The following is a 26615-nucleotide window of genomic DNA, read 5'->3' on the forward strand; positions in this document are numbered from 1 at the left end:
TGCTACGCTGCAAACAATGAGGCATACAAATACTTGATTGTACCTTGGGGTTTCCTGGGATTATGAATGATGGTGATGTGGCAGGGGAAACTGTGGTCAGCATTGAGGGGTGTATTTTATCTAAGAGGTATTTGCTGTGACAGCTCTTTGAAACTTCTGTGGAAACACCAGCTTCCCGTTTCAAATTAGCATCCGGTGTCCTCAAAGGACAAGCGACAAGGCCGAGTGAGGGGGAGATGTCATCACATTTGAGGCATGAGCGATGTGTGTGTGTGTGTGTGTCTACATCTGCATGTGATTGCAAACCGCGTGTGTGTTTGTGTGTGTTGTCAAAGGAGATTGTGTGCCTGTGCCTAATTTAAAGTTGGAAAGCAAATAACAGTTACTGGAGGAAGTGTACTTAAACCTCTTCTTCTTTTGGCTGCTCCCTTTAGGGGTCACCACAGCTGATCGTCTGATTCCATCTCATTCTATCCCAACCATCCTCCTCTGCCACACCAGCCCTTTTCATATCCTCCTTCACTTCATCCATGAATCTCTTCTCTGTGGTCTTCCTGGTTTCCTCCTGCCTGGCAGTTCCATATTAAACATCCTTTGTCCAATATATCCACCATCCCTCCTGTCTGCACATATCCAAACAATCACAACCGTTCCTCGCTAAGTTTGTCTGTCTTCTCTAATCTTGTCCATCCCGTATATTTAGCGCTGCCCTCTCCAGCTCTGCCTGTCTTTTTGTCAGTGCCGCCATCTCCAAAAAATACATCATAACAGGTCTCACTACCATCTTGTAAACCTTCCCTTCTACACTTCATGCTATCCTTCTATCACAAATCACCCCCTCCACTCTTCTCCACCCACCCCACCTGCACTCTCTTCTTCACCTCTCTTGTGCAGTGTCCGTTGCTTTGGATGGTTGACCCCGGGTATTTAAAATTGTCTCCTTCACTTTTTCACCCGTTTCCCTCTCAGTCACACACATGTATCCTGTCGTTCTTTCATTCCTCTTCTCTCCAGAGAATACCTCCACCTCTCCAGGCTCTCTTCCATCTGCTCCCTACTCTCACCACAGATCATAACATCATAGTCAAGGAAATTCCTGCCTGACCTCATCTGTCAGGCAGTGTCATCCCCAGTGTAATCCCATCCCCACTCTGAACCCATCTGTCATTCCCACCCCACACCTCACCGCTGTCTTACTGTCCAGCAATACATATCCAGCACCACCCTCTCTGCCATTCTCTTGGCATCATATGCTTTCTCTAGATCAGCAAGAACACTGTGTAACTCCTTTTGACCTTCTTTATACTTTTTCACCAATACTCATGAATTCTGATCTTAACCTAGCTTCAGCGTTATCCCTCTATAGCTACAACAGTTTTGCACATCATCCTTGTTCTTGAAAACTTGTATCAGTACACTTCTTCTGCTTACATTCTTAAGTGCACTGGCTCTTTTGTAATTCTTTAATTTAATGAGCTAGTTACCAGTGCTGGGTAATGTTACTTTTAAGAGTACTTGTTACGTTACAAAATATCCACAATATAAATAATTTCTTATGTTACAATGTTACCTATTTAAAAAAATTATTTTTTATTGTACTTTGAGATACCAGCATTCACAATTCTTTGCACATGTTGATTATACTGTCCATGTAGCTTACTGTACATTTCAGATAAAGAAAAGAAGAGGTAAGATATATTTTGTTTTGGTGGGAAAACTCCTTTGTTATAGCAGTTCAAAGTTCACAACAAACATATATGAAATATGTAGAAGGGCATATAACTTACATATAATACAGTATGAAAAATTAATTAGGTAAAAACTAATCTGAAATAAATACAATAAAGTAAAATAAGTATATTTTACTTTAAGTATTAGTAATATTACAATAAGTGAAAAAGCTACTCTCAGTTTAGGGGTGAAATAAACTTAACATGAGAGGGCAGGACTTCTAAATGTAGTGACTTTACCTCATTGCAAAGCAGGTTGGTACTGATAGCATCTCTTCCATTAACAGTGGCAGCTGTAGCATTGTTTGCTGGTACTTTTTAAGGCAGAGGTCACATTTTGCATGTGCATTTTATCTGCCAAAAAAAAAAAAAAACAGGAAAAAATACCTCAACAATGTAAAGATTAGGGATGGGTATCGTTTAGGTTTTATCCGATACCGGTGCCAAATCGGTACTTTTGAAACTGTGCCGGTGCTTAAACGGTGCTCGAACCGGTGCTTAAAGAATGGAGAACACAAACTTTGTCCAAAAACCTCTCATGTTCAGCTGTTTTTTTGGTAAAAAGATAACAATGTGTGCCTTTTCTGCAGCTATGTGGCATATATGGTATCACTCTTGGCTGGAAGAAGTGCTTAATCAATGGAAAAAACACAAACTTTGTCCAAAAACCTCTCATGTTTAACTGTTTTCCACTTTTTCTTTGGTCATTTTAGCCTTTTTGGCCAGGGTGAAGGGAGTATCTGCCATCAAACAAGAAGACAGCCACGTAACTACGATGGTGTTTGCTAGTTCACCTTACATGCATTAATGTAATAACGTGGTTAGCCTACTCAACGTAAATTACACACGAACAACATGAAGCTACTCACGCAGAGAAGAACGGCTGCTGCTGCATCATCATCCTCATCATTTCTGCTACACTGGCAGAGCTAGGGGCCAGGACTCTATTCTTCGGGTTTTTGGGGGATGTTGCTCCGGGTCCGATAACTGGCAACCCACCCGACGTGCACGGTGTGAGGTCTAGCAGCAAACTATCAAATACAGCGCATTTCTCGGCTATTAAAAAAAACGCTATGCGTCGCCAGCTGTTTAATCGGATTCTTGGTGTTACCTCCTTTGACAGTATCACAGTATCAGCTTAAAGCACTTGTTGCAGGCTGCTGAGTTTGCATATTTTGCTGTGAAGTACAGCCAGACTTTTGACCGCTTCGCCTTGGGCATTTTTAATCTGTAGCTCTGCTCTAACAGAACGTACGTACCTGGCCCCGCCTACTATCCTCGGAAACGTAAAATGATTGGCTAGAAGTGTATCACAGCTCAGGAAAAAAAAAAGCACCGAAATAAAGCACCGAAATGTGCGCTGCTTTTCGGTCTGGTTACTACCGTTTATGTCAGAACCGGTGCCATCATGGCACCGGACACCGGTACCCATCCCTAGTAAAGATCAGTCACAAATTCTTTTAGCTACAAGACTTTGTGGCAACAAAGGAACAAAAACACATCTATCACTTTTACCCATCAGCCGTAAAAGGCTCTCGGACCGTTGTCATTAGCTGGAGGTGTGGGTGCCGTTGACGCCCATGTTTGTCAATGCTGTAACTGGAGAACGAGGCGATATAAGAGTTTCAAATTGATGCCAAAGGTGTATCTACTAAAAATCTCAGCTGGATTTGAATTGCAGTAGCATCAACCTGAAGGTTAAGGTCAGAGGTCAAGTCTTCTGAAAATCTTGTGAATGCGATAACTCAAGAAGGAAATCAATAAATTAAATAACTAATTTGTAATTTGTTAGCTCCAGCATACACAATTACAGCGTGTCTTCTGATTGGTTAGTAAAAAAAAAGTCCATTGTTTGTCTTTTGTTAATATCCTTAATGCTTTGCCTTCTTCCTTTTTAACATGTTTTGAAAACATTAAAACCCTAAAAAGATTTAAAACCCCATTCTTCTTCACTGCAAAAACTGCCCTTTCTCATACTTCATTCATGGATCCATTCTGTCTTTAGAATTTTCTAGCAATTTTGTAATTTTTATAATCATTTAACCAAGAAAAAAAGTACAAGCTGATCATTTAAATGCCACAGCCTAACTTTATGACCACAGTTTATTAATCTTCAAAAGCTTCCACCAGCAGGATAACACACCATGTCACAAACATCAAATAATCTCAGACTGGTCTCTTGAACATGACAGTGAGTCCATTGTACTCAAAATGGCCTCCACGGTCACCAGATGTCATTCTAATAGAGTAACTCCATATGGTGGAACAGGAGATACACATCATGGATGTGCAGGTCACAAATCTGGAGCAACTTTGTGACGCTGTCCAGTCAGCACAGATCAAAAATAAATTAAAAATAATCAAGGCAGTTCTAAAGGCAAAAGCTGTCCAAATGGGTACTAGCAAGGTGATATATTGTTGTATTATATTCATACACATACACTCACTCACTCGGGCAATTCGGCACGCGAAAGGGAAGAGACAGCGAATAAATCTCTCTACCCACCAGGCAATTTCTCCACTTGACTCTAGAACAAGGGCAGAGACTGGCAGGGCTCCTTATACTGACAAACTGCTTTATTAACTTCTGGATAAAATCATTTCTAAGCAGAGAAGATTTGGCATAACAGTCCTTATTTAAACCTTCCTGTCTTTAAATACAAAGTGAAATAACCTGAGTCCTAATGGAGCAGACATCCCGTTAAACTGCGTTATTCATTTACAGGCTTTGTCTCTGGACACTCAATAATTCTGATTTAGAGCGATGTGGAGATTGTGCTAGTGAAATGTGTTTGCTTAGGCAAAGCAAAGCAAGGTCCATTTTTCAAACAGATGCTGTGTTGCCAGACTTTGACGTGCTGTTGATCAAATGTTGCAAGCAGGGGGAAGCGCTCTGTCATGCAGCTCATTTTTAAAAGTGTACAGAGAAGCAGAAACTTAAAAACCACCACTCCTCTCTTGTGGTGAAGCAAACAAAAGAAAAACAAAAATGCTGAAGGGATATAATGCGATCATGTCATTAATGCGCATGATTTTGTTTAAACATTTGCAGTCTTAAAAAGACTTTTGTTTCTTGTAATCCCATTTACATGTCATGCAAGAGGGCAGGATGCACTTGTTTAACTTTAAAGGGCAATAAGTGTGCACAGCAACAGGTTTCGGCTGTTCGGTTGATGTGTTCAAAAGTTACACCATCTTTTTAATGAGTCTCTATCATCTCAATGCTTTTGTTGTGTTGTAAAGACAAACACATGCACCTATATACATCCTCACAGAGTTCCTCTATTACTAACATTTCTGCCATCTTAACTGCAGAGAAGGCAGACAATGTTGCAGTGATTACCCAACAGCTGAAAGCCATTGAAGTGAAGTGAAAAAGAGAGCAATCGGAGGGGGGAGAGCAGGTTTAAAGACAGAGGAATTAGGACGGAGGGAAGCAGGGTAAAAGAAAAAGAAAGAAAAAGATGTAGAGGAGTGGAGGAAAGGACTGAGAAAGTGAGAGTGGTCACAACAAGCATAGGAATAAAGAAAAAAAGGAGATTAAAAATTATTTTGCTAAGGCTGGAGCCTCAGTAACAATGGCCAAAGTGAGACGTATAAAATGGGGCAAGTGTGTTATCAAAGATACTGCAGACAGCCATCTTTTGTTCATTATCAATTTGCCCTGAAGAAAATCACAACAACAATGATCACATTGTTACAACTGTTCCTGACTTCCACTTGTGTGGGTTTCATTTTTTTCCCCAAACTACAATATTTGTTTTCTGAGGGTTTTGTGTTTCTTGTCTTTCAGTTCCTGTCGAAGGAAGGGAAATAAAATTGAAAAAGAAACAAAAACAAAAAATAAATAGAGCAGAAATGCAGATATCCAAGGCAGGCCTGGATGACGTTGATTGAATTTCGTGTCCACACAAAACTGAAAGGATTACATTGCAAGCATCCAGCCTTTTTCCATTTATATGTACAAAAACAATTTTCTTTTGGGAATCCTAGTGCCTGGCGCCAGCATAACCTCTGTATAATAAACAGTGCCAAATAATTTGGATGTGAAGGAACCTTGGCGAGGACAGCACTAAGAACACTTGAGTATGAGTCCTTACAGGACAAAAAATGTTCTTTAGTGCAAGGACACGTTTAGCTCTGTGCTGGCAGCCACGCTCAGGAAATCTGACCTCCCCACCTCCCACTCTCCTCCGCTAGGTCTCAGGCCTTCTGCTGAACCTGCCACCACCGTCATCTCCACCTTTATTAACTTCACCATGGATCGTGATAAGAGAGTATTTTGTTTTGCACACAGTCACTGCCAAAACAAAAAGAAACAGAAGTAATGACATGCTAGGTTTTTCATGACCCAGTGTTCTCAAAACGCCACCTATAAAGTTTTGCGCTCATGATATCAGCTTGATTATTGCGTGATGCGGACAAAGCAGGGCACTTGTTTAAGCTGGGGATGAAAGCGAGGATCGTGTACAGCAGTCAGTCAGTCAGTGTCACAGAAAGACTTGCATCTTGGAAAAATTGTGGAAGACTCAAAACAATTCTGTCACTTCTGTAAAGTTGACTGACGTGAGTACAGAGTGCTCCACCAGCTGTTTAGACTTTTTCCCCTGCTCAGCTTTGCAAAACTGGAAACAAAGCAAAGCAAAAGATGAATAATGTTGCTGGAGTAGCTAGGTGGAACTATTAAACACAAGACAGCCAGTATCGTAATACTATCTGGTTACCATTGGCTGTTTACACTCTTTTCCTGAACTTCCATCCAGTGACATCAGGCATCTCGTGAAAGATGGCAGCCGTGATTGATCAGGGACCAGTGTAGATCTGTCATGTGTCTCAGTCATAAAAAGACAAGTTTTTATGACTAAATGGATACGGCAGCCATTGTAACAGACAATAATATTCTGTACTCTAAGCACAGCATTATGATTTAAATGTCAGCCTTTAAATCAGCACTGTGATTTTTATTATTATTTCCTGCTAAGGTTCCAGAACACTGCTTTCTGTGTTATTGTGAATTTGTAAAAAGACCATGATAGTATCATTATATTTGCTTTTGAAATACAGGTGTAGGAAAGAGGAGAGGGAGTCTATAACCATGTAGAAAAGAGTTACACAAGGTATTATGTGTGTAATTTAAAAACTTCAAAGCTACTGTCAGGTACAACTTCTTAGTAATGGGTTGGACCTTTTAAAGCCTTCAGTACTGCTTTCATTGTTTTTAATGTTGATTGTATATGTTGCTGGGGACGTTACTCAGAGATTCTGGTCCATATTGGCATGATTCGTACCACATCCTGATCCACTAAAACCCCAAGGTTGTTCTATTGGAATGAGCTCTGGTGACTGTGGAGGCCATTTAGGTACAAGAAACCAAGAAATGATTGGAGTGTTCACAAAGGTATGGTCATGGTTAACTGCAATAATCAGGAAGTCTGTGGATTTTAGATGACGGTCAGCAGAAAGCAATACTCATCAGACCAGGCAATTTTCTTTCAATCTTCTTTTTTTTATTTTTGGGTAGCCTGTGTAGCATCCAGTCTACTAAAAGGTTCAATGTGTTGCGTGTTCAGAGATGTTCGTCTCCATACTTTTGTTGTGAGAAGTCATTATTTGAGTTACTGTTTCCGTCCCATCATTTTGAACCAGGTTGGGCATTCTCCTTTAACCTCTAATATTAACAAGGCATTTTCTCCCAGAGGACTGCAGCTCATTGGATATTTTCTCTTTTTCTCACCATTCTCTCCAAACCCTAGAGATGGTTGTGTGGGAAAATCCCAGTAGATCTGAAATGCTGAGAGCAGCCTGTCTGGCACCAACAATCATGCTACATTCACATAACCTTTCTTCTCTATTCTGATGCTTGGTTTGGGCTTAAGCAGGTCAACTTCACCATGTCTACATGTTTAAATCAACAGCAACAGATTCTGAAATGCCCAGAGCAGTGCTCACAACTACTGATTTGCTATTGTGGTTGCTAACGTAAAGGGGTTGAATACAACCCGCTTTTTATTGGATGGTCTTAAATTATGTAAAGACCAGAAATCTAATTTCTGTTTTCACTGCTCAACTTCTCTGATGCTGATCTGAAATAGGCAGGGGCTGTGTGATACAGCTGTTATTCTTTGGTAGCAAAAGCCGAGACTGCAGGCACTGTCTTGGCACTAGTCAGCCCCTTAATGTGAAAACACCACCACATGTCACCACCTTGAAGAAAAGTCACTGTGGCTCTGTTATTGTTGCTTAAGGCTTCATCATAGCGTACTTGAATGTAAAATGAAGAATGGATTTGCAGCAACCAAAGCACACTTAATCACCTTGGTAACCATCTCAGCAGTTAGCTCTGTTGGACGTGGCTTAAGAGTGAGCAATGGATTAAATGGATGTGAATATAAATACATTCTTCATCCACTGAGACAAGGTGCTGCAGGAGCATCTCTCAAGGGTTGAGGCCTGTTTTTGAGCAGAAACATGTAAGACTGCGGTGGGTAAAGCCATAATTTAACTTTGCTGCTAATGGCATTACTCTTGGGGTGGTCAAAAATTGGTGATTTAACAAAAGACCTATTTGATTTTTAAAAAAAAATCTGCAGTTAAGAATGTGACTATCTCTCCGTAACCCAATGTTGTTACTAAACAGTGACAATTGCCTCCCTGGAACATGCTTGGAGGGAGTATGCCTGGCATCCACATGCTTGCTGTGCAGTATTTTAACATGGGCTCACACAGACTTTGCACAAAGGTGCTGGGAGAACAAATGACTGAATGGAACATTTACTTTCTTACATAAACCTCTGTCCGGTAATATCTACTGCTATGACCCCCAGATAAACTCTCAGTCACAGCTCAGACAAGACACCACTATAGCTCAATACTCTCAAGGCTGGTCCTAACGCATATTGACCAAGCAGCTCTTCCCTAGCTTTTATACTGTCAGGTGGCTGATTCTCAGGAGAACCGGATGGCAGCTGAATTCAAGAAAGGGGCAGGGCGCATTCACCCAACATATGTCACCACACATGTGAAAATGGCATTAATTCAGGTCTGAGTCTCAGAGGGAACCTGTCAGTGACACCCTGATAACCACAGGTTGCGAAAAAAAGTGTGTCTGCGACTGGTAGGTAAGTTATTGCTTGAGGTTGCTGGCTTTACAATTGTTGTGGTTGCTTATAGTTTGCATGGACGATGTTTACTTCTCTTGAAACACATGTCATTTATTCTTGAAGGTGTAGTGAAACTTGGAAAAAGTGCAATGCAAACCTGAAACACATTTCAAAGTAAAAGTTGAATATTTGCAGACAAGTCAGCATTTTCCATCCAAACTACAAATGACCACAGCAACCTGTTAGTGACCTCCAGCAGCCTCTAGCAACCCCTTGCCAACTGCTCATGGAGTACACACTTTTCCTTAGTGACTGATGATTACCGTGGGAATCACCGACTCGTTTCTAGACCTGAGTTAACAGAACAGCAATCAATTTCATAGTAACTCTCAGCAACCATTTGCAACCTGTTGGAGAATACAAATTTTCCTCATGACCGGTAGTTACGAGATGGTTACAGGTCTCTGGGAACTGTGTGACTGATTCTTTGTACAGCCAGTACATGACTGAGTCTCACTGGAAAATGCCCATATTAAAACTTTTGGTTTGTATTTATAAATTGCCTGGTCAGGACATAAGGCTTTATGTTGTTAATTGTCATTTATGTCCTGAATAAAATGCACATTAATGGATTTTTTCCCTTTTTGTGCTCACAGGCCACATAAAATGTTATCAGAGGCCAACATCTGGTTTGCAGTGAACACTTCCAGAACCCTGTTCCACATATTTCACATTTTAATTTAGTAGTAGTAATTTTTTGTATATGTGCTGTCTGTATTTGGTTTCCCAAATCTGTTATTTTCCTGTACTGAGTGTGTTTCTAATACTTTTAGAGAAAGTTCCCTCTTGTGACCAGGAGAGACAGAGTGCTCTGGAAGAGGCTCTGCAGAATCCTCGTGAGGCCATTTTCATCCCCGACTGTGGGCCTGGAGGCCTTTACAAGGCCGTCCAGTGCCACCAGTCCACAGGCTACTGTTGGTGTGTTCTGGTGGACACGGGACGCCCCATTCCTGGAACCTCTACCAGGTAAGATTATCAGAAAAATCACGTAAAGAAACAATATCATTTATTATAGTAGTTACAGATGTTTTTAATTGATTTGATATGCATGTCTGTCTGCCATCATATGAATAACTGACATGCTAATAACAGGACTACTGAAATGTGTTAAAAACAATAATCTGTCTAATTTTAAACAAGAGTGCTCTACGGTAGTTAATTTGAGGGCATCTGAGAATGAATGATTATGGAGTCATAATCACCAATCTAGGAATCCATTCCTGAAAAGCACATATTGGTTCCAAAATTTGAGGCAATCAATCCCCCAAAATAATTCACTTGGATCAACAAAGGAGAAGCTCAAGAATAACACACCTTTTTGCTGTAAGTCAGACTAAAGTGGTGGACCCACTGACAGACTGGTCAGTTATATTATCCAGAAAGTTTTGGATCCAAGCTCTCTTGCCAGTTCACTTGCCAAAGCAATTAGTTCCAAGATTATGTGAATTTCGGTTAGCTAGCTATAAACACTCTGTTTCTGGAATGACTTTGTTTTTAGTGCAGTTGCTACTGTTTACATTGCTTTGAGGAAAGCACAGTATTTTTTGTGCACGAGCTTCATGTTGGGGGATCTCTGAATTAAAAACACGTTCGAAAAAAATGAGTGTTCACTGCTCATGTTTTGTTTCTGTAAAATGTTTTCGTGATTTGTAATCAGAAGATGAATATTACAACTTCAAACAAGTGGCGAGACAAAGACAAAGCGTGGACTATAAGCATGCACTGGTGAAGAAATGAACTGATTTTGTTCCTGAAAAGGAATCGTCATTCTCTCTCTCCAAAAGGCTTAATGCTTTACAAGCTGAAGTAAAGACATTTTTCAAATTTGAAGATATGGTCTTCTGTTTGAATAGACAATAGCTCAAGTTTAGTTTCAAATCAATAAGATACCAGAAGGCATATTTATTTATTTTTTGACACCCTAGGATAAATCACTTGCACAACAGGAAACTTTAGACAGAGCAAATTCTGATCTGCATTTCAGAGCTCTTTTATGAAAACCCTGAGGTGATTATTCCTTCACATAAAAATACACTTGGACTAGAACTCATGTCATACATCCCAGTTTCTCTTCTCCAAACAGCAATGTGCAGAGTCATCCATCAGATATCCCCATCTTGGATCAGTGGCTGTGCAGACTGTGTGAAAAAATATAGAGTTGATAACTTGCTTTTGCTTAAAAAAAAAAAAAAAAAAGACAAATCAAACACATGTGCTCCATTTTCCATCGTATTCACGAACCACTGATATAATAGCCAGGAGAAAACGAGTCATGCCACGCGTAATGCTGAACAGTTTGTTATGGCTTTGAGAAAAGAAAAAAAAAGCTCTGTGCACTTCAAATCCAATTTATTTATCAAGCTATAAAGAAAGGTTAATCACGGTCAACTGAGATGAAGGGAGAGCATACAGATCAAAGACAAGAGAGCAAGAGGTTGTAATTTGAAGAAGTCAGAATTTGAATCATTTGTTACATGTTGCAAATGAGATCATGGAAGACTAATTGGATTGTGGTGGTTTTTTTGTTTAGTTCGGTTCGGTTTTAGTTTCAGGTGATGATTTTTTTTTTTCCTTCTCTAGCTGTTCAGATCTTTCGAAATCAACTCCTTTGATGTCTCCAATTTTTCACACTTTGCTAAGACAGATTTACGCTTTTCCTCTTCGGCTTCTATCTCATGCAGCCATGTGCTTGCCTCTTTGTAACAGGTACCAGACGCCTGAGTGCGATGGAGCTGCACGATCTCGAGTCTCGGACACAGAAGAAGCATTCCAAGGCAGAGAACTGCAAGGTCACTTCACTTTTTCACTGCAGTTCAATCCAATTTGGTTGTGGGAGTACAGAAACTTTCCATTTATTATCTGGTAGAATTTTTATAGCTGCTTTAGAGATTAAACTTGCTTTCCAAATAATAACTGTCAGTGGACTTTAATATCAAAACAGTAGCTTCTAGCCAACAACACAGCTTAGCTGAGGGGGAAAGCATCAATGTTTACTCCCTCTCACCGGGACTGGCTGCTTGTCATGGGTAAATGGAAGCTTCTGTAGCATGAAGGGATTGGCAAGTGTGGTTTGGTAGAAAGAAAATGATTTTTACATGAATCTGTTCACAACAATGTCTCTTTGCTGGAAAGAGAGATTGCTGCTTAAGTTTTTTAAATTTATTTTTTGGCACTTTGAGCACCACAAGGAAGGTGCATCATATTCAAGAGAACTTTTAAAGTCAATACTGCCAAAACAGAGAAACCTATACCAAAATATAATGTAAAAAAACTCTTTATAGCTATTTAAGATGAATGATATAAGCAAATAACTGAAAAATAGTATATATACACAGAGATGTGGTTTGTCAATGTATACCTGTTTGTGGCTATTGCAAAAAAAAAAAAGAAAAAAAAAGCCCAGGTCCTACATAATAATCCACATGAATTCTGCTTTTAAATCCATGTTAAAGAATGTAACCTGGAAAGTTTTAAGTATGCACGACTCAGATTGCCCCCTGAGCCAGAGGTCGTAACATAGGCTCATACTCCTTTGCCCTTGTTACTGCTCACTTACTTTTGTTGCCCCTCTGTTTCCCCATCATTTAAGGCTGCATTGTAACTCTTGTTTAATTCCCCATCTGGTGAGTTTACAGAGTCAAGCATACTCCTGACTGTGCAGCAGATGTGTGGTATGTTTTATGGAAGGTGTTAGTGTTGTGGGGTGTGGTGGCAAGGCATGTGGGGGGGCTGCTGGTGGTGTTGGATACTGCAGGGAGCTGAGTGTAGATATTTTTATGTACTGTAGAGGGATGTTCTGAACCGCCACAACAAAGCATGATATTTCATGGCTGTCACATCAAGGCAATGGTGAAAAAAGAATGTTTAAGAGGTGAGGCTTAACAGCATTTGGCTACAGGTTCAGCCTCACCAACTACACATAATGACAATATTGCTTCTGTCCTTTTGAGCATATAACAGCTCGTCCTCTGAGACCAAAGGATGAGATCCATTAAGTTCAACTGTAGTAAAGTAAAGCCTTAGTTGCCTGTGGCTATACTTTGAATAGAATTGTTTAGGACAATGCAATTTGTAATGTGATAATGGTAAAGTCCACCAAACAGTAAAGCAAAATTACACTTTTCATGAATCAGCAAATGCCTTCAAATTGAAAGGTTGAACACATCCACATACATATGCCGCCAATGCAGTATTTACAGTGTCTGCTCTGTAGGTAAAGCCTGACTTTATCAGCTGGCCTGTCACAGATATACCAGTATTGCTGCATATATTGTTCAACACCCACCAGTATTTAACTTCATTTTAGGTGTTGAGAGGGGGGAGTGGGGGGGGGGGTCTCATTTGGAGTCTCTCAAGGGTAAATACCCTTCTTTATGTTTATACCTGCAACAATCATGTTTGTAGCAGCTTTCATGTGCCCGCAGCTTCTTTTATGCTGGCAGACATCCTGAACCACCTTGCCTCATAAGCTACATACAACATAACAGTTTGCGCTTCATAACACCCCAATTTAACACTTGGATTAAAGCACAGCGAGGTAGAGATTCTTCAAGCTTGTCATGCTGTAGGAAATGCTAATTGGATTCACCTGGCGGGGCATCAACCCGCCTCCCACAGACTGTCCTGAGCTAACACAAAAGGAAAGAAAAGACGTGAATGGTGCAGAGGATGAGGAGGCCACAAATCCTCAGAGAAAGGGGGAGGAGGGGGATCTACAGAGAGAGCTCGAGAGAAAAAAGAAGAGACTGAAAAAAAAAAGGCAGAATAGGAAGATTAGTTTACAGTGCAGCTGCGTTTGAAGTTTCCCTTTAAGAGACACAATTAGGAGGGAAAATTTTGCACTGGTTTTGTGTGCTTTTAAAATACATCTGGGCAATTAAAAAAAGCTACCCAAGGTGTTCAAAATTGTGCCATAAAAGTTAACAGGTCTGCTCTGCTCAAGAAAGCTCTCTCATCACAGCACACTTCTGCCCCACCTCACCCATGTGCCTCAGCTCTGTGTTTTTGAAGTCTAACAAAACAGCCAAACAATGTATTTCACCTCTGTTAAAGCATACATTCATATGTTCATGTTTTTCACCTGGTCACTTTTAACAGATTTACTTGGTCACTAAGCTCTATATAAGGTTTTGACGGTCTAACAGACGTTTTCTATTTGACATCTGTCACAGTGGTTCACTGGTGTTGAAGGTTTAGAGGCTCTTCATTGCGGCCTAATGGCTCAAATTAGTTGTGGTAGGTAATTTTGGTGTATTTTTGTCTTTTATTTGCACCAGGCTGCCCTGAGGGCAAGAAAGTGGAATTCATTACAAGCTTGTTAGATGCCCTCACCACAGACATGGTGCAAGCCATAAACTCACCAGCCCCCTCTGGTGGTGGGAGGTAAGTAGCGTCACATACCACAGACTGACATATTGGCTGATTGTTCGTGGAAAACATTGTTTCCTTTTGGTTTAATGAATTGCAAACACAGAGTATTTCTATGACACACAATGTGAAGATCTGGACACTAGACTTCAGGAGTTACTATGCATTGGTGCTAAAGATGTGTGTATGATGGAGCTGAATGATATTTTGGAATAACAGTGTCCATATAGTTAAATACTGTAAATGCCTTTAAGGAAATATCAACTGTAATCTACTTTACATTTTTCTGGCATAACACATTATATTTTTCTTTGGTGATAAGTGTTCTGTGTTTTTCTGCCAGCTTTTATCTTCAGGGTGGTTGTTAAAATGCTGAATACAGAAGCATTTCTTTCAATGGACTTTTGAGAAGTAAAAAGTAGAGAAAGTGCATCAAAGTTGTTATCTTCCATAATTCAAAGACCAGAAATTAAATTCAGGGTACATGGATGAGGACATCCTGTTATATTTTGTACTAATAAACCTTTTATAGAATGTACAATAGAAACATTAAAATAATTATAACTGTAAAACAGCAACCAGACAGTACATCATTTTTGTTAATAGTAAGAAGCTGTGGATTACTGTAGACACTGCAAAATGTGAGCCCAGTCCTGGAAACTTCTCTGCTAGTACTTTACTGTAATTTAACAGTAAATTTGACCAAGTTGTGGCTATTGATGTGGTGAATGTCCCAAAAGTAATTCTGCCCTCACATTACTTTTTGAAGAGTTTCCATCAGATTTTCTTTTTCAGTTTCTGTTGCCTGTTGTATCTACTCAGGTTTGTGGAGCCTGACCCCAGTCACACTTTAGAAGAGAGGGTGGTGCACTGGTACTTTGCCCAGTTGGATAACAATGGTAGTCAAGACATCAACAAGAAGGAACTAAAGCCTTTCAAGAAGTACTTGAAGAAGAAAGCCAAACCCAAGAAATGTGCCCGAAAGTTCACCGACTACTGTGATCTGAATAAGGACAAAGCCATTTCCCTGCAGGAGCTGAAAGGCTGCCTGGGCGTCAGCAAGGAGGGTAAGAGAGGAAGAAGGAAGCTGAGGAGAAAACTAGGAAATCAAAATGACTGAGAGTGCTGTGCCAGCACAACCATGCAGTAAGACCATGGCTGGCCTCCTTCAGCAACTGGACAGAGATGCCAGTTGGCATTAGGAGCTCATCTGCAACTCTTTTATGGCTTTAGTCTGTTGTTAATATTTCATTATTGTTACATAGTTTAATAAACATAATTATGGTTTCATAGCTTAAAAATGTGAAGTCAGTCACAGTAAGACAGTAATTTTAAGTAAAAGATGAAGTAACTGTACTGCAAGTGACAAACAGTTGAATCAGTTCGCAGTCCAAAGAAGGCTAATGCACTCAGCACCCACTAATGAATATTTAGACAAGACTGATGCATTAACCAATCCTAGACACATACAGTCTGGGCAGGAAAACTGAAGTACTAATAATAAGTTTGCTCCTAATAGAGACTATTAGCATTTGTCAAACAAGCCTAACAACAACGACGATTCTCAGAGCAGCTGCAGTTCAAATATTTGTGGAGAGTAGAATTTTACTTGGTGCTGAATATTAAGAAATTATATTTTAAGCATTAATATCCATTAATAGCCAAATTACCTTAAGCACTTAAAATATAACATTTGCTGTGTGACCAAAAAAAAGACCCAACAAACCCAAAAAGAAGACATCCACTCCCATTAGGTTTAATCACAGTTTCTCTTTTTTGCAGGTAGCTCAACAACAAGTGGCAACCAAGGGACAAGGCAAGGGACAAATTTGTTCAGTAAGGCAAACTAATACGCTTTCACTAACTCTGCTTCTTGCTTCAGGAGCTGTAGTTGGCTTGTTGTATAATCCATTAACACATATTCGTACATGTGCAATGTGACAGTCTGGCGTATTTAAAACTAGTACTAGTGCATGCTATTCCCTGTGTGATTTGTTATCAACACACAATTACTTTGGCCCACTAGTTAATTACATTTTTTTGTAAGTCACAGCAACAACAAATAAATTATGACCAACTCATCAATCGACCTTTAAGTCCGTCCCGCTGCTCTTTTCCATCTTCCTGTCTTCTTCTCCTCTTGATCACTCTAACGGGATTCCCCTCAGTGAGTGGTGATTGATCCCACTGGTGCTGCTGAGTCTAACCGCCAGCCCTATTCAACGCCACATAACACTGAGGTCATGTGTTTACCCTGGCTCTGCCCTCCGGTGTCTGCAGAACAGTGGCTCTGAGCGGGCATAACGTCAGGGTTCTTGGACCCCGGGCATGGCTGCCAGGATAAACAGCCTCCTCTGCTGGAGCAGAGGAGGCTCGTCTAGCTGTTTCACTACAGTCACTGAATCTATCACCTTCATGCTTAAGAGCTGGAGGTAAATGGCCTGACAGCTTTATATGGCTCCTAATGCTGCCACTCAGGCACTATAAGCTGCTGATGATTGTGGAGAAAGTGAAGTATGAAATAAAGACAAGAAGAGGGAGAGAGCCTGCAGAAAGAAGCTAGAGCCTGTAAGAACATATGGCATTGTTCACTGTCTTGACTAAGAGACAGCCATTGTGTTCAGGTATGCCTAGCTGTTCCTTAATGGCCTAAGTGGTTTAAGTGAAGCTGCCTTTGTCAGCCCTTAAATCTTATCAGGCACTGTCCTCCGGATCGTCATCGGGTTCTTGCTTGATATATTTACCGTTTACAGTGTGTGCTTTTTGCTGAAGGATTTCAAGCATTTGAGGAAGAGTAGAGCTCATCTGTATGAGGTTTCTCCCTTCTGACATGTTGGCAAAAGCAAAGGAAAAATATCTAAATACCTTGGGAGATATTTCCTGAAAAGAGTGGCATCCATCCTCTGAAGACAGTGGAAACGTCATTACAGATGAAGCCAAGGCCAATGATTGTATTCTCTGTAATCTCTTTTTACAGTCAGTCAACTGGTAAGCCACAGGTCTGGAAGCTCAGATAACTCCTGAACAAAACACAAGAATGTTTCACTGTTAAACAAGTTGAGCAAGGTTAACAAGGTTCTTTTTTCCCCCCGAAAGGCTTAATTCCATTTAGAAATACGTAAACACATTTTACAGTAAGTGCAAACACATGGCCTTGTGCATGTATGAGTGCTCACAAACACCTCACAGGGTCATACACAGTTAAAGGATGTTGAGGATCTAGTGAGAGTGACTACAGAGGCCTTAGTTTGCAGTATGCATCACCTGCTGTCAAGAATAGCACGAGCTTTGTGAATGAGGATTTGCTCATTTTTGCTATAACACTTAAAACAAACAGGCTAATCAACAAGTTCTAAATGTGATGGTTTGTACATCATGCAGAACGTCATGTATTGTCAGATTGACAGCAAACTGAAGTCACTCCAGTGTGAATCACATGATGGGAATGTGATGGAAGGTGGTTTCAAAACCTGAAGGATTTATTTTCATTTTGTTTACAGAAGTAAAACCAATAGGATTTCTTTTTTTATGCCATCTACGTTAATTATAATCCTTTAATTAAAAATAAGTCTGTGGTCATATAAATATGTTTTTTTTAGTCTTTAAGCAGAGATTAGGAAGGAAACTAATGAGCTCATCACTGGAGGTATTCATAAACTTATTTCACCTGGCAGAGGCAAATAAATAATTCAGTGCTGTTATGTAGACGAGACGAGTAACAAAAACAGATGAGACAGTCTAGCACACAGAATTATGCTTTTTCTGTTTTCTGTCAAACTCCTCTCTTCCTCTTGTCTCCCTTAGTGCTTTCCTGTCTTCTTCTCCTGTTTGTTCTGGCTACGTCTGGCAGGAATGAAAAGAGGGCATTATTGAGCAGCCTTGGCACTGGGGATGCAGGGCCATTAGAGAACTCCTGCCCCCTCAGAGCCAACACCACTTGTGTTTTAATTACAGTGACATCAGCTTGACTTTCTGGATTCTGGGCTGATGTGAAAGAGGTCATCAGAGAGGATACTGACAGGAAAGCATTACTTCTTTATATCATTAGCTTCAGGAATTTGCTACAAAAGTCATTCAATGGGCTGTTTTTACCTAACTGAAAGTAAACTCAAGCCAGTGTATCTCTCGTCTTAGCAAAGTGATTTCCCCCCTGCTGCCATTATGCACAGGTATACCATGATTCCCAGCTCTTGAGCCAAGTGGCTTTATTGGTCAGTCCCAGGTGAGGCCAGGCGATTCACTGCTAGACAGGATCTGCTTTCAGCTCTTTATCAGAAGTGGGGCCAAGGTGTCCAGGGAGAGGCTGGAGAGCTTTGTGTTGTTAATGGCACAGACAGTGTCCTTAGTGACTGGGAAGAGAGGAGGGAGAGGACCATTCGCTCCTCTGGAGCCTCGTAATTGCAAAGCCAATTCATCAGCACAACTGTCGCTCAGCTTCTCACAACAGAGACATTTATCTGAGCTAAAGAGAGGAACAGCATGACTTCAGTGGAAAAAGCTCTTAGGAAATATTGTGGACCTGCCTCAACAGGTAGAACATGCCACTAGTGTTGCCAAGGTAAAGGATTTATGACAACGAATACTACCACTTAAAAATCCATTAATGTGAGAAAGGACAAACTTTAGCCAAATACTTCATTTTATGTCTGAAAAACCATCCATTCATTCATCCATCCTCACTTATCCAGGTTTGGGTCATGGCGATAGTTACACCTAGACCTCCCTCTCCCAGGCCACCTTGTCTTACTCAACATCCAGGAAACATCCAGGAGGCTTTACTTGGCTTCTTTTTCAATGTGGAGATGTAGCAGCACCGCTGTGAGCCAACCTGAATCACAGAGGTCCCTTATGGAGAGACCAACAACTCATGAGGAAGCTCATTGTTGTTGCTTGCACCTGCAATCTCATTCTTTTGGTTACTAGCCAGAGCTCATGGCCATGGCCGTAAAGGTAGGAACATAGACTAACCAGTAAACTGACAGCTTCACCCTCAGCTCCGTCTTCAAGCCAATAGTGTCCGCCTCACTACAGATACCACACCAATCTGCCATCATTCTCCCACTTCACTCTCCCCACACTCGTGAACTCAAGACCCCAAGATACTTAAACTCCTCGACTTAAGGAATAGCTTGTCGATGACCTGGAGTTAACACTCCACCCTTTTCTGAATAAGAACAATACTCTGAAACTTTGACACCCTGATTCATATCCTACCACTACATAATTAGCGGCAAACCACCCTAGTGCAAGTTGAAGGTCGCTGGTTGATGAGACCAGGAGAACCACATCATCTGCAAAGAAGTGGTTTGCAGATGGCTACCAGAGCAGAGATCCTCCAACACTTGGCTCCACCTACAAATTCCATCCATTAAAGTTATAAGGAATCGGTGATAAAGCTCTCGCTACCACTGTACAGGGACTGAATGAACTGCAGCTACTGGCCAGTCAACCTGCACTCCTGGAACACCACCCAAAGGATGTTCCAACAGATGCAGTCGAATGCCTTGTCCAAGTTCACAAACAACATGCAGACTCATTGGGCAAACTTCCATTCTCTCTGAGAGAGTAAAGAGCTGGTCCAGTATTGCAAACCACCATGTTTCCTCCTGAATATGAGCTTTTACTAACAGATGGATTTTCCTCTCCAGAACATTGTCATAGACCTTGCTGGGGTGGGTGAGAAGTGGGAACCCTCTGAAATTAGAGAACATGTTCTGGTCCCCCCTCTTAAAAAGGGTTACCGCCACTCTGGTCTGCCAGTCCAGAGGCATTGTCCTCAAGTTTCAGGTGATGTTGCTGAGATGTGTCAACCAAACCAATATCCAGAACCTTTAATTAAGAACTCAGTCTCTTGAAGGCTTGGCAAAAAGGCCAAGCTGAACTTCAATCCCAGAAGATCATCTGATCTTGTTACCAGCCAACAATAGCTGATTTCTTAGCTGGACATGCAACTGTCCACAGTTGTTGCACATCTGCAAGCACCTTTGAAACCCCCTATACCCTAACACTTCTTTTACATGGTGTGCCTGACTTAATCAGTCATATCTGTTGTCACTGGTATATGCCCTGTTCTGTGCTGGGGTATTGCTGTTCTCTCCAACTGGCTGTATGCACATGGAAGGGTGGGGGAGTCCCAGAACAGAGACATGGTGCCAAATATAAAATACTAAAAATGGAAATCAAAATTATCTTATGACAAGGGATCACGTTAACCTCATTGCTTCCATGCAAAGAGGCAGTAGAGATTTTTGGTATTTCTGTTTCAAGCACAGAAACTATTTTTTACGACCTGGGTAAGATGATTCATTCTGTTTTGGTCACATACAGGACCTAAAGCAATATTTATTTACATAAAAGCGTCAAAGCTAAAACTGCAAACGGTAGTCACTTAGATTAAACAGACTCGTGGAAAGATTAGTTGGCTATAATATTTTATTTTGTACAGTTACAGTAAAGTATAGATGAAAACATCCACCGCTGGATCGCTCATGTGGAATGTAACTGCTGATTTATAGGACAGTGGAAGGATTGTGATGCATTAAAGTCTGAACTGAGTTATTGCTTGTAAATGTATCATCTGAGACTACAGAAGCCTCTAGAGTGAAATCAGCTGGGCTTCTTTTTCGTAGAAATGAAATCCAGCTTATTGACAGATATTGCACCTGCAGCTCCCTACCCCCAGGCTGCTCTTTTGAACACCTCATGCAGGCCAGTAAAGTCTACACATACAAGCAAACACTGCAGAAAGAAAGAATTTACCTATATACAGAAATACAATTTCATTATTAATGCACTAAATTTAAACCAAACTTAACTCAGCATAGAAATGCTTGCATATAAAAGTGAACACCCAGGCACATGGCTTGAAACACAGCCTGAGCTCTAACAGGAGGACCTCGGCTCTATTCTGACAGCCATCTGCAAGCAATCTAAGCTCTTGACCCATCTGCTTTCTCCCAGGCCTGTTCTTCTTTCTTTCCTTCTTTATCTTTCTCTTCTACTCCCTTTTTGCCCCTGAACATATACACCCACACATCTGATTGATGAGTTAGCAGCATGCGCAGTTCAGTTCACTGTCCCATGCAACTGCAAAACAGTACAACTTTACAGATTTTGCTTGGCTTTAACATAATTGCAGGAAATTTGATGTTACCGTTCTAGATAACATTTTGAGTCAGTACATATTACTCGTGTAGTTTAATTACCTTAAAAAACAAAATGATGGAGAGCAGACAGTATGCTGGTGATGTCTGTAATATAGAGATATAATTAAAGTTTGACAAATTAAAATAAAATGAATTCTGTAACAGATTAAATTAAACTAAAAATCTGCTTTGTTTGAAAAATCTGAGGACAAATCTGCTTTCCACATGGTCATTCAGAGACTTTCACATGTTCAAAAAAAAGCACAAAGAGCATTGTTACGTGTTTGCGCACTGAAGGGTTTGCATTAATTGTACTCAGAAACACAGCCCACATCAGTAGTAACAAATCTCTACTTCCTACACTTTCATTATTAAATGATTTCTTTTGTCTTCTTCTTCCTGCACATGTTTCCAGTAGGACGTCTGGTGTGAGAAGAGAAGGATCAAGAAGCTGAGATGAGAGCAGAGGGCACAGAGGGAAGGCATCTGCGCGCTTGCTGACAGGACAGAGACAGATGGAGCAGAAAAATTAAGAAGTTCCTGAGTTTTGTAAATGAACAGAAAAAAAATGGAAAAGAAAAACAAAGTGGCATCAAAATATTTGCACTTTCTTCTCCCTATGTTTGACATTTTATTTGTTTTTATGTTTTTTTCCTGTCTTGAAGTGACTGAAAAATATCTAGGTAAGAATGAGAATATATTTGCAAAGATGACAGGCTCACCACTGGAAGAGCAAGTATGTGTATATTACCACAATTCTCTGTGTGTTAAGTCTGATGTTTTGATTCCTTCTGTGTGTCCTCACGCGGTACTAATACACATTTTTTTGCCATGTGAATTAAAATTACAGGCCCTTTGTTACAAAAAGCAGCACACAGGTCAGTGGAAACCTATAAAAGAGGATCTTGCTGTGAGTCACATACAAAAAAAAGAATGGTGCTTATTTAAAACGCACTCTACAAGTCAGTCTAGAACAACTAAAACAAATGTGTAATGTTCTATGTGAAGAAGCAACAATTATGTGAGTGGCATGTATCGGAATTAAACTGTGAGTTGAGTCTATGGATCATCAGCACAGAATTAGCTGCGTGAATCCTGCACAAAACCTTCTCGATACATTAACATTTTGGATATCTGGTTTTTGTCAAGTGTCATGCACGCACCGGTGTCGGACAGTGGTAGCTAAGTGGATGTCACTTTTTTTTTACCCAATTACTTTTTCTACAACCCCAAAACATTGCAAAAACACTCTTCTTCACTATTCATAATTTATTTTCACATTCTGTAGTATCAAAAAAAGAGAATTTACAACAACAAATCCCAAAAAGTTGGGATGCTGTGTAAAATGTAAATACAAACAGCATGCAAAGATTTGCAAATCTCATAATCCCATATTTTATTTACAAATGAAAATGTACCATTTTCTGGGAAAAAGCTCATTTGAAATTTATTGGTAGCAACGTATCTCACATTAATTGAGACAAAGCCATATTTACCACTGTGTAGAATCCTCTGTTCCAATCCAGTTGTCTGACTTTTGGGAGATGAATTCTGTTCCATTAACTAAATGTTTTCAGTTAGTGGAAGGTCTGGACTGCAGGCAGGCCAGTTCAGCACCCAGACTCTTATACTATGAAGCCATGCTGTTATAAAAGATTCATCATGCAGTTAAGCATCGTTTTGCCAAAATGTGCACGATTTTCCCTGAACAAGATATCATCTACCTTTGAACACTAATGATGCCTTTCCAGAGGTGCAAGCTGCCAGTTCCATGGGTACTAATGTACCCCTATACCATCAGAGATGCAGGCTTTTGAACTGAGCACTATTAAGGCGGATGCTCTCTTCCCTCTTTAGTTAGGAGAATGTTAAGCGCTTGCTCTCCAAACAGAATTTGAAATTTGGACTCATCTGACCATAGAACAGCTTTCCACTTTGCCTTAGTCCAATTTAAATAACCTTTGGCCCAGAGAAGATTATGGTGTTTCTGCATCATGTTCACATATAACTACTTCTTTGCATGATAGAGCTTTAACATGCATTTAAGAAAATAATGCCTGTTTTTAATGCAGTGCCAGTTGAGGTCCCAGCTATCACGGACATACAATAGTGATTTCAGTCTTATTCTTTGCACACAGAGATTTCTCCAGATTTTGTGAAACTTGTGATATTATCACAAGATCATATTATCTACTGTAGATGATATGACATTTAAACTCTTTACACTCAATCGCTTTTAAAAGGAACATTATTCTAATATTGTTCCACAATTTGGAGATGCGCATTTTTGCAGGTTGGTGGATCTCTGTCTATCTTTACTTCTGAGAAACTCCAAGAATACCTGATTAGTTGTGAAATTTTCCACAAGCTGGCTTTTTGGTACCACTTACTTTTGAAAGAATATTTTCATGAGATGTCTCAGTTTAAACATGTGATATGTTTTCAGTGTTCTATTTTAAATAAAATATGGGTTTATGATATTTGCAAATCAGTGGAATCATTTTTTTTAATTTACATTTTACACAGTGTTCTGAATTTTTTTTGGAAATGGGTTTGTAAAAAACAAATATAATAATAGAACAAATAGTAAAAGATTCTGACAAATTAAACATGCAAAACAGCTGCTAGTAAAAGATTTCACACAGGATGTTCATGGAACTTTACACTGTTGCACCCAGTGGAAGACATTTCAACATGTTTACACAAAGGTTGGAATACGAACAAACAGTATTAAATATGAAGTAATGAAAGAATTCAGGAATGCAACCACACGCATGTAACCACACAGAGACAAACAACTCTAAAATACAGCCGTATAAAGTTGTGATGTTGTTCAATACTGCCGTACTTGCCATGTATGTCAAATGACCGGCAAGCCAAACCAAGTAATCCCCCCCGCTCCTCTCTGTCCTATCCCAGTAGTAGAGGAGCCATTTCAAAAAGTGATTGTTGACTGTGTGGGGCCTCTACCTAAAGCTAAAACTGGAAACCAGTTTCTGTTGACGATCATGTGCGTTTCGACCAGGTTTCCCGAGGCAATCCCACTACGGAGAATAACAGCTCAGATTGTTGTCAAAGCACTGTTGAGATTCTTTCAACCTTTGGTCTGCCTAAGGTTGTGCAAACAGACCAAGGCACTAACACTAAGTCAGATGGAAGCCCAAGATTCTGTACAGACTTCCGAAAGGTGAACTCTGTCACTGTACCCGATGCACATCCCTTACCCCTTATCGATGACTGCATTGATGAAATAGGGCCTGCAAAATACATCACTAAACTCGATATGTTAAAAGGGTATTGGCAAGTGCCTTTGACACAGCAAGCATCTGAGATTTCAGCTTTTGTCACCCCTGACCACTTCCTGCAGTATACGGTTATGCCTTTTGGCATGTGCAATGCCCCTGCAACGTTTCAGAGACTGGTTAACAAAGTGTTGGGAAACATCCCTAACTGCAGAGCATACTTAGATGACATTGTTGTGTATAGCAGTGACTGGTCCACCCACATAGCTACATTAAAAGAAGTCTTCATTAGCCTAGACAGTGCGTCTCTCACTTTGAACCTTGCCAAATGTGATTTCGCTAGAGGCAGTGTCCTCTACCTTGGCCAGCAAGTTGGTCTAGGGCAAGTGCGCCCTGCAGATGCCAAAGTCATTGCGATTAGGGAGTTCCCCCAACCAACCACCAGGAGAGAACTGCGGCGGTTCCTTGGGATGATAGGATATTACCGACGGTTTTGTAAAAATTTCTCTTCTGTTGCTGCCCCTCTCACTGACTTAACCAGCCCCTCAAAGCCATTTATTTGGTCTGGGAGTTGTCAGCAGGCTTTCGAAAGCCTTAAGGGCTTACTTTGTTGCACCCCTGTTTTGTCTGCTCCTAACTTCTCTTTACCATTCAAACTGGAAATAGATGCCAGCGCAGTTGGGGCGGGAGCGGTGCTTCTCCAGGAGGATACCCAGGGCATTGACCATCCTGTGAGTTACTTCTCTCGGAAGTTTGACAAACACCAGCTCAGGTATTCTACCATTGAAAAGGAGACCCTTGCTTTGTTGTGGGCCTTGCAACATTTTGAAGTCTATACAGAGTCAGGTCAGAGGTCAGTCCAAGTATTCACAGATCACAACCCTTTAGTTTTCCTCTCCAAGATGTATAATCACAACCAGCGGCTTATGCGTTGGTCACTGATTATTCAGAATTATACCCTCAAAATCCATCACAAAAAAGGTTCAGAAAACATTGTAGCAGACGCACTCTCCCGTGCTGTTTAGAGAGGTCACCAAACCCTGAGTTTGGTTTTTGAAGGGTGGGGGTGTTACGTGCCAAGGGGTGTGGCTTTGCTTTTGTGCTCTGTTTTGTGTTCTATTCATCTTTCAGGCGTCAGGCCTCCTCTGATTGGCCAGTTCGAAGTTGATTGGCAGGTGTCTATTGGCTGGACTGGGCTCAGTTGGCCAATCACACTCCAAGGAACACTACAAATGAGCCGCTCCCTGGCCAGCTGGTGGCTGCTGGCTTCTGCTTTGACAAACATTTGCGAACAGGCATCTTTATGTTGTGTGTGGTGGGAGGCTGGACAGGTAAGCCGGGGTACCCTATACACTGGTTGTAGATTTTACTCTGTTAGTCACACTAGGTTATGCGGTTGATGCCACCCTTGTATGTTTTCACTGACTTTTATCGAGTAGCTAGGTAGGCCTTTTGTTTTGCATTTTTCTTTCAGTTAGGCTAGGCCCTGGAAGCTACCGACCTCTTTTTGTTTTATTACTTTCTTTGATTTGGATCAACCGCTCAGTCCTCCTCCCCCACCTCTTTACTGTTGTTAAGTTTGACTATCCAGGCAAGCACCCAATAAATCCTGCCTGATACTTAACTGTTCTGTGGTCTTCCTCCTTCATTGATTGTGGTTGTCCAGTGTTGCTGTCTCCTTCCTACCTTTGCCTCCGCCATGGTGGGGGGGGACGTAACAGTTGCATTTTAGCATAAATGTCCACACAGGTGTTTTTAGAGCTGGGTTATTGAGAAGCTTTATGTTAGATGGGCGAGCTACTAGACCTTGTAATGACAGATAATTTGATAGATGCTCTTCTGAAACCAAGTAGAATTGTACAAATGATTTCATACCAAAACAAACACACTGTTTGCAAAAAGAGCCACAAAGTTTGAGCTCTGAAACAAAATCTGTCTTCATGTGTTACCGATTTGGTTAAATTTTCCCAA

General features: G+C 40.7%; 2 protein-coding genes across 8 annotated transcripts in view; one reads left to right on the forward strand and one right to left on the reverse strand.

The window, feature by feature from the left end:
* ccdc177 (coiled-coil domain containing 177) overlaps positions 1–17182 on the reverse strand; it is a 61003-nt gene extending 43821 nt beyond the window's left edge. Inside the window, exon 1 of the mRNA XM_085342964.1 lies at positions 17123–17182. Within this exon, the coding sequence (XP_085199090.1) occupies positions 17123–17182 (60 nt within the window). The remainder of the gene's footprint in view (positions 1–17122) is intronic.
* Positions 1–24399, forward strand: part of smoc1 (SPARC related modular calcium binding 1) — a 56398-nt gene extending 31999 nt beyond the window's left edge. For 4 of the 7 annotated variants that reach the window (XM_085342966.1, XM_085342970.1, XM_085342971.1 and 1 more), the window contains 6 exons: positions 9664–9856; positions 11597–11679; positions 14167–14272; positions 15080–15324; positions 16040–16073; positions 21818–24399. In XM_085342966.1, coding sequence (XP_085199092.1) covers positions 9664–9856; positions 11597–11679; positions 14167–14272; positions 15080–15324; positions 16040–16073; positions 21818–21857 — 701 coding nt within the window. In that variant the 3' untranslated portion in view covers positions 21858–24399. Of the gene's footprint in view, positions 1–9663; positions 9857–11596; positions 11680–14166; positions 14273–15079; positions 15325–16039; positions 16094–21817 lie in introns of all 7 variants that reach the window. The other 3 variants (XM_085342967.1, XM_085342969.1, XM_085342968.1) reach the window with 3 other exon arrangements.
* Positions 24400–26615: the final 2216 nt, after the last annotated feature.

This window comes from Diplotaxodon limnothrissa, linkage group LG19, assembly GCF_057381915.1.
Source record: "Diplotaxodon limnothrissa isolate DT_005_m linkage group LG19, D_limnothrissa_male_GT1.1, whole genome shotgun sequence".
Taxonomy (NCBI): domain Eukaryota; kingdom Metazoa; phylum Chordata; class Actinopteri; order Cichliformes; family Cichlidae; genus Diplotaxodon; species Diplotaxodon limnothrissa.